Source organism: Colletotrichum truncatum (genome assembly GCF_014235925.2).
Source record: "Colletotrichum truncatum strain CMES1059 chromosome Unknown Contig_0002, whole genome shotgun sequence".
NCBI classification, from domain to species: Eukaryota; Fungi; Ascomycota; class Sordariomycetes; order Glomerellales; family Glomerellaceae; genus Colletotrichum; species Colletotrichum truncatum.
In genome coordinates this window covers 6594260-6602624 of record NW_027222399.1, presented here as the reverse complement: position 1 = coordinate 6602624, position 8365 = coordinate 6594260, and the positions used below count along the sequence as shown (strand labels likewise).

At 51.4% G+C, this 8365-nt stretch overlaps 1 protein-coding gene across 1 annotated transcript; it reads right to left on the bottom strand.

The window, feature by feature from the left end:
- Window positions 1-6076: 6076 nt before the first annotated feature.
- Window positions 6077-7174, bottom strand: CTRU02_204761 (developmental regulator; the record flags this gene model as incomplete). The annotated part of the gene is made up of 2 exons (XM_036721239.2): window positions 6077-7014; window positions 7069-7174. 2 exons carry the CDS (start codon window positions 7172-7174, stop codon window positions 6077-6079), a joined length of 1044 nt encoding a protein of 347 aa, XP_036587223.2.
- Window positions 7175-8365: the final 1191 nt, after the last annotated feature.

Below are 8365 nucleotides of genomic sequence, written 5' to 3'. Positions count from 1 at the left end.
TAATCTCGCAATCAATACTCTGTACCCGCCACTGCATACACTGCAGGCGCCACCACGACGCGAACCAACAACGACCCCGAACACGCAAATCAGCGCTTCCAAATCACCCAAGAAAAAAAAAAGCCCCTGGCTAAGCAGCCGGCACCGTGCCGACAGTACCCCTGTCTAGTAGTTGAGCCACTTCGCCAGACGCTCCCGAGCTCTTCAAACCTGGGGGCGCCGTACCTGCTGATCCGCAGTAGGAAAAGACGATCCGGACGACGGGAAGATGATCACTACCACAACTCCATCCCTCCAAGAACAGATCTGGCCGATCAGCGGTCCATTTGAGAGGCGTCCGACTTACAACCAACAGAGCCAACCGCCGGTCTAGCATTCTCTGGTCGATCTGGCACTAACCACGTGCGGAGGGGATACCTTGTTCCAGAAAACTCGACTAAGCGTGTCGCTGGGAGGGAAGCGAGAGGTGCCTGTGGCTGTCAAGCCCCCTTGGGTCGCCGGTGGCAATCTGGCGGCAATATTAAAGTGGCGCTAATGGTGTCAAACGGCGGTACTGTTGATAATACGAGCATATTATTTCGTAGAACCCTCGGGATTCTGAAGACACCCCGTAACATGGACTAGTTGTCGCAATCAGCCGGTGAACCAGGAGCATCTGTTTTCAGACGTGACATTGTCACATTGCAAGCTAACAGGCCGGGAGGCCGGGAGGTATGATGTCCCGACCGAAGCACCGGCTCTGACAGCTTTGTTTCCGGGATTTGGAAACAACGTGCAGCTGTCAACGTCTCCTTACACCCCCCCCTTTAAAAAAGGTCTTGGGGGCAACGTTGGTGAGATGACGGGCCTTGGCTGGTCTAGAACGTTGCAGGGAGCGACACAAATGATGCGGAGGTGGCAGCGGCAGGCAGCGGTAGCGGGAAACCTGGATTGGAGAGATGAGACGCAATGAAAAAAGAACCTGGCCGAGTGGCGGCCAAGACCCGCGCGTTGGCACACATAGCCGGCGCAGATGAGGCTTGACAGCTGCCTCGTGCGATGCTCGTCGACGATTGGATCGGCGTTATGAATGCCACCGAAATGAGCCATGGCATAACGCTCCGTTGGGCCCATCCTATCGAGGCCTTTCATCATCCCATTTCTTTGACACTATGGAAACCATTTATCTCATGCAGGCCCATGCGTCTTCTGAGAGTCTCTTTAAACTGCCCATCATGGGTTTAGGACAATCCGCCCGTCGTACCGTAGGGCCCGTTGGAATCGGCCCTCCTTACACACAAATGTTTCATGCTTCGGAGTCGCGATTCCGGCGGCCTCCGCCTCACCCGCACACCCATGACAATGAAGAAATGTAAATCAGCCTAACTCAACATTGGGGTAAATAGGAAAGTGGGAAGGCGGGGGGACTGGCAGGTGAGGGGTCGAAAGCAAGCCATATGTCTAGGGGCCCACCATTGACGCGGGACGGCAGAGAGCAACAACAATGGGCCCACCGGGTGATGAGCGTTGTGATGGTGGATGGTATAGGCGATGAGCGATGGGCGAGCATAATTGCGGTGAGTATTAGTGGCAAAGAGGGAAAGGTCGTTTGAGCATCATCCCGTTGCGGACTGGTTGTGCTGGGTGCGATGCACGAGTCCTATTTGGTGTTCTGGCAGGCCGCATCTGATGCTTGGGAGGTTGGTTCCCATGCCGTTGATTCACCAATTTGGGAATCGAGTCGATGGTTGTTAATTGCCTTTTTTGAAAGCAGTTCAGGCCCACGTGCAGCAAGTTTGACATCTTCATGTCTGTCTACGCTCCGCACCGGATACACGCCACCTCCGGTATGAGACGGCTGTCAATCCTCGGCGCGAGGTCCTCTGGAGACGAGGCGGGAGCTGGCCTTAGGGCGCCGGGGCTCTTGAGGGGGTGTGCCATTTCTTTGGTGCCTATCTGTACCATTACGGTCGGGGGGTTATGCTCATCTGCAGACCCGGGTGTGCGTGGGCTGTCTGCCAACATTGCAGTAGTGATTGTTGGCAAAGTCTGGTACGCCAGTGCTGATGTACCTGATACACATGACTTGAAAATGACGGATGTACCGGTACTTCGCAGGCCAGCTCCTGACCGGGAGTGAACATCCATGCACTGTCTGCATCGGAACATGGAGCATGGAGATCATCTAGAGATGGGTGTACGCAGGCGAGATCTCGATAGGTCAGCGGCGGTGAGAAGGCATGGAGAGAAAAAAAGGTAAATAAAAGTGTGAACGATCCAGGTGTGTCTGAGGTCTTACAACAACAAGGATTGTAGGAGGTCCAAGCGGGATATTGAGGTCTGCTGAGCTGTGTGTAGCCAACAAGCAAGTACGGCAGCGGCCGAGATGTGAGACCATTTAGAGACGGGACACAAGCTGTCATCTAGTCAAAGCGACATTGGGCGATTCAACGGCAGGCATTGATAGACCCAGAACAAGGGCATGCTCTGCGAGATGATAACCTGAGGCAACTCAGCCTCTGCCCAAAGTCGACCATGATTTTGAGCGGTGTGGAGTTGCTGCCTGGGCCACGGTCCAGAGTCTCAAGGCGCGGAACATACCAGGTTACCTGTCTGTGCCCAGATCGGTTGGTCCGCGCGTATGATTGTGTTATCGGAAGATTACAGGTGCCGAGTATACATGCCCTCTAGGCTATCTTGACGGTTGAGAACAGGATGGAAAAGATGGGACGACACCTGGCGCTATGGTTAAAGATGGAGGGTAAGGTATGTGGTGTCCCTTGTCCAAGCAATGCATGCGTCAAGCAGGGACACGTTTTTCCTGCCGCTTCGGTTTGGAGCAACATTTAAGGCGGCATTGCAGGATCCCGTTGAAGCATGTGTACATCAAACGGTCGATTGACAAATCCGGCGACTTGTCCGTAGCAGCTGTCCAGAAGAGGCAACTTGGCAGTTCCGTAGGGAGCCAGCTGTCGATGACGGTGGTGTTCGATTTCGTCTGGTCTTTATCTTGACTACACGTCATCATCGTCATCAAGTCTAGGTTGTCGTTGAAGGTAGCGTTGGATTGAAAGAGAGCACAAGGACGTCGCCCGTCAATCTCGAGTAACAGTCGTGTTAGAAATACGCGGGCATAACGAACACAAGAGACTGATCGATTTAGATCTCAAGTCACTTAGGCTCCTGGTAACATAAGCTCGAAATGCCAAAGCCAACAGTATGACATCTGACTTGAGCCTCATGTCCACTAGCCTCGTTGATCACAACATAGAATCGACGGGGCAAAAGAATGCGCTCTGACCGAGCTAACCGTTAAACCCTGAGACGCTCATCTAAGTTCGGCAGCCGGAATCACCATCGGCCGGTTGGAAGCAGTGTGGATCGACAATGCCGGCCGAGTTCAACAGCCCTGCGAGGCGGCTCCTTTTTTTTTTCTTTTTCTTTCGTCCCTTAGTCTCAAGCATCGTCAAAGCTTCGCGCTTTAACAATAAAGTTAGACCAGTAACCTCGTTTGTGTATGATCGTCCGGATCTCTAGAGTTGTGGTCCATGCAAGGAGGATCATCCACGTCATCGTCGACCGAGGTCTAGACGTTCAGAAGGGTGGTGTTAGAGATGAACTGGTGGCTCGAGATCAGACGGTACAAGGACGGGCTCGGAAAGACGAACGAACAAACGAGCCCTTGTGACGACCAGGAAGGTGGGAGAGAAAAAGGACGATATCCGTCAGCCCTGACTGAGAAGCCAAAAAGTCAAAAAGTATGCTGCGCATAATCTTTAGCAGAGGCCAAGCCGCAGGGGGGGTTGATTGATCGTCAGAAGTACCCCGCCAAGATGATGTCGCTAAGCCTTCGGAGCCGGAACGGGTGACAAATAGACCACAACACGGAGATTGCTGAAAGGTGGCTGAGCAGTTGAATGTGTCTCGCAAGGTGCTTCATGGAATGGCAGTGTTCAGATGGAAGTAAATTCTTGCTGAAGAACGGGGGGGTCCGAGTTTGACGTTCCCAGCAGACAAGGCTGGATGGAAGGGAAGGGGGCCAGAATGGTGGAGAGGGAAAGAGAGTTTGGAGTTGGGTACTTGGGGGGCAGTTGCCTTACTCAGTAACAGCACACACACAGCAGTGGTGAACAGGTGCAACAAGCAGGCACCTACCCTGGCTGGGGCCCAGAAAGAACTGTCCCACCGGCAAGGACATCGCGGCCTGTCATTGCCTCAAGTTAATTATTCCCCGTTACATGCCTGTAGATATTATCGTTATAGCAATTGGAGACAATATCCAACCCTTTCTGTTTTTTCAGTTATTTGCGCTTCCTCTTTCCATGGTCTCACCAGCAATCATCTATCTCCATCTTCCATCTCCGTGCCCTACTCGTCCCCCCCAGTCGCCAGCAGGGTATTTCACCCAAATCTTGACCTTTTGACATTTGACAGGTTCCACTTAGCAACCCTCCCCTCGAAACTCCTCACCGAATGGCAGCCTACATCCAGTAAACTTCAGCTTCGCCTCATCTCAGTCTCCAACCAGATCAGGGGCAAACTGACTCGGTATACAATATATCCCCTTTCACGTTTCAATGATGTTGAAGAAGAAAAAAAAACCTTAAACATTATCATCACGGCCTTGCCTCGGCCCGGGTTTACCTGTAGCCTTCCCCCAATTTCCGCCACAACGGCCCCATATACCCAATCCAAACCACCACATAATTAATGTGCCGATGGTAAGGCTTGTTAAACTTTTGATTTCGCTCCCGGTACCCAGACGCCATCTAAACTTTCTGCACGCAATACCGAAGTGACACACATACAAGACAAAAAAACATTGCCGCTCCATTTTCTTCACTTCACAAACGGAGCGGCTCAATTAGACTTTGCTCCCCCCATACTAGACCCGAGATGAACGACAACCAAGAGTCATTACAAGCCCACTACATCTAATTCAATTCCCTCTTCTATCCGGAACCACCTCCGCTGTGCTTCCCTCCAATAATTGTTTTACATCATGTCATCAAGTATCCCATGGTCCCTTTGTGATAGACCTCTCTCTCTCTTTTGTTAGCCCTGTTTTTTCCACCTCCCAACAGAAGCCCCAAACACCAGAACGGTGCATCCCGTCAAAGCGACCTTTTCCTCTTCTTTCGTTTTTTTCTGTTTTTGTTTTTTCCCTATTTACCTTCCGAATCTGTCCGGCTTTGTCAGCCGTCTTGTTTCAAGTAGCATTTGTGGTGGGGCCTGGTTCTGGCAAAATCCAAAAGTCTACCGGCCAGTGTACACACACCCCCTTCCTCCCCCTTCCCCCATTTCTGACCAGGGCATCCAAAGGGTGTCACAAAGGGGGGGCAGGGGTTAAACGATGCCCAACTGAATGCCTCCTACTCCCCCCCCCCCCCCCCCCCCCCCAGAACTCATATCCGTCCGGAGAATGTCAACAACATTCCCGGTCCCGGTACTTGTTCCTTGCAGTGTTTCAAGTAGCAACCCGCACCCTCCCGCACAACAACTCCCGTACTTCACATACTGGCACCCAAATGTCAGAACCGTGCGCCAAAAAATGCACATGACAGATAGATGTAGAGACTTGAAATTTTTTACAAAGGAAAAGAATTTTGCTAAGAATGATAATACTACTTTCTACACTGCCGGTTCACTCGCCCCGTTTGCCTGGTTGTCCACCGCTCTCCCATGCAGGTGTGCTGTAATGCTGCCTTCCTTGCCTGAACCCAAGGGTATCTCCTTCATAGTGACACCGTAAACGCCAGATTCTACCCAAGTGTTGCCCGTCAAAAAGAAGTTCCCTATGCCGCCATGTGGCCACCGCTTCTAGAAAGTCAACAAGTCACTTCTCTTCAACAATCCCCAGAAGCTGATCCAAACGCTCGCCCAAGCTCCTGTCCAGCCCCTGACCCAGATCGCAATCCTGCATCATATTTTTGTCCCCCAAAAGATTGTCCGTTCCCAAACGAGGGCTTCTCGATGCCCATGTATTTGTCTGTAGCTGTTGCTCATCAAAGCCTTTATCGTTGCCGTCGGCCAGGGGCTTGGGATTCCGAGTACTGTCCAAGGTACCATCCCACTCCGACAAGCCAAGATATTTCTCCTAAAGGCCAAGTCCAGTCATTCCCGGCACTGGCGAAGATGGTCTACCCATATCGTTCTGCCACTGCAAATCCACATAATTAGCAGCATGGCCGTATTGTGACGCTTCCGCGTTTGTTAAGCGCCCATAGAGCGGCGGGCTCTGAGTAGCTGAGTGCGGGTTTTGAGAAGGCATGGTTGTAGAGGTAGGTGTGAGAGGTGTGTAGCCAGAGCCTTTGTAGTTACCTACATGTGAAGACCCGCTTGTGGTAATGTAGTGCGAATACGACTGCACATAGGGGCTACTGTAAGTGCCGTCGTAGTCGCTGATATAACCTCCCATGCGCCCTTGCGGAGACTGCATGCCCATGGTAGTCACAACCTCCATGTTCTGGCGTTGCCGTTTGACTTGAAACTGTTCTTCGTAGTCCAAGCGCCCTCTCTTCTGGTCAGAGTCCATGGCCCGTTGAATGTTCCGCTTGCGGTTCGTTACCACGCGTGAGTCTTTTCGAAGCCGAAGACGTACGCCTTGATCGCTGAATTGGCGCGTCAACATGGTGCTTTCCGTCATTCCCGGGAACGTTCGTTGAGTGTGTACCTGAAACCTTGAGGATTCAATAGAGGTACACATAACTGCTTCTAGGTCGCGCATTTCGTACAGAAAAAATCGCAGCTTGTAATAACCCTCGGTCTTAACGGAGATGTCACCAAAAACGAAGAAGCCGCCCTCCATACCAGCAGAGTCTTTAAGCTTGTGCAGTGAAGACACTGTGGTGCCATGGAGGGCTTTGTGGCAGTCCACATCCTGCTTGCCGCTAGGGTCGTCGTTGATCAAGGACACATTAACGAAGTAATAAGGGCTTGAAAGGCACGCATCAGGTCTGCCATACACGTTACGATCAAAATCCCTTTCGTTAATGATTAACTGGAGAATGGGGGGCGGATCGATAGGTTTACGATCTACGGATTGAATATTAGCGATAGATAGCAAGCAGTTGGAAGCAACGAACACACCTTTGTCCTTTCCACCAGCTACCTTGGCATGCTCTGGCTCCTGGATTATCTTGAGGGTAAGGCCGCTGCCGCTGCTGGTTCTATTGTTTTGTCTTGTCAGTTCCATTTCTAATCATGTTGAATTAGGTTCTTTCGTGGTTCGGAGCTACGTACGTATTCATCTCCAGTCCTGTCGGAAAAGAAGCAACATGATATGAGAGATTGTGATGCATGGCTTGGTTCGACATTGTGTGCTACCTTGGTCACAAGAACTGTCGATCAATGTGGCCAAGTGATTGGTTGCATGCGAATTGGTTGTAACAAAGATGGAGAATCGAAATGACGGAAGACCAGTGTCTTCCCTTCCGTAGAACAAGAAAAGGTTCCTTAAGTAGCCTCGAGAGAGAGACACCGGAGAAAGATCCACAGATACTTTCTATAGCCAAAGGTTTGAGAAAGCTTGATTATCGCAAAAAGCCAAATGGTCGCCCTTCTGCCACGTGAGGTGTAAAAATGGGTGGCAAGGGATGTCGAGAGATGCCTCGTGGTTCGGAGCCGAGAAAAAAGACTCTAGCTCTTTGGCGGCGGTGGAGATGGTGGAAGGTTATGGTGATGATGGTTCGTCTGGTATCAGGCAGCTCATCCGAAGTGCAAGGTTTGGTCGGATCGTCCAAGAACCAAGGTTGAGCCGAAATCAAAACACTGGATGACTAGTGGTGAAATACTTTGTAGCCAGAAAAGAATATGGAAGAATATAACGTGTGAAGAGATGATGTGTCGTCAGGGTGTTGATGACCAGTGGTGTGGCCTGTCGAATATTTCGTGAGATAGAAAAATGATGGAGATAGAGCAAGATTTGAACGATGGGAGAAGAAGGTTTAATGCAAGAAAGGTAGCTTGCCGGCAGGACCCCTGTTACACGATAGAAAGGTGGATGGAGCAACTGCGCCTAAGGCCCCCTTGTACCTAGCGGTTGCTGCTGGGGGTGAGGAGTGAATGGAGAGAAACGGAAGTGCCAGATGGAGATCCTCTCAAGCTGGAGACGGAGTAAAGCAGGGTTGCGCCTGGGGGGGGCTCCTGATCGGACTGTTCCTGTATGGAGGGGCAGGCAAGAAGTGACCACCACAGGATTGGATGGGCGGCTCGATGCTTTTTCTGCGCAACTAGTCAGCAACAGCGGTCTCTTCTTTTCTGATTGCCTCGTCGCTATATCACGTACATGTGGTATAGGCCAGGTATGTTCTGTCTATTGGCAGAGCAGCACCGCACCTCTCCTTTTGGTCCAGGCCAAGTAAGTACCTTGATCCTGGAGTACCAG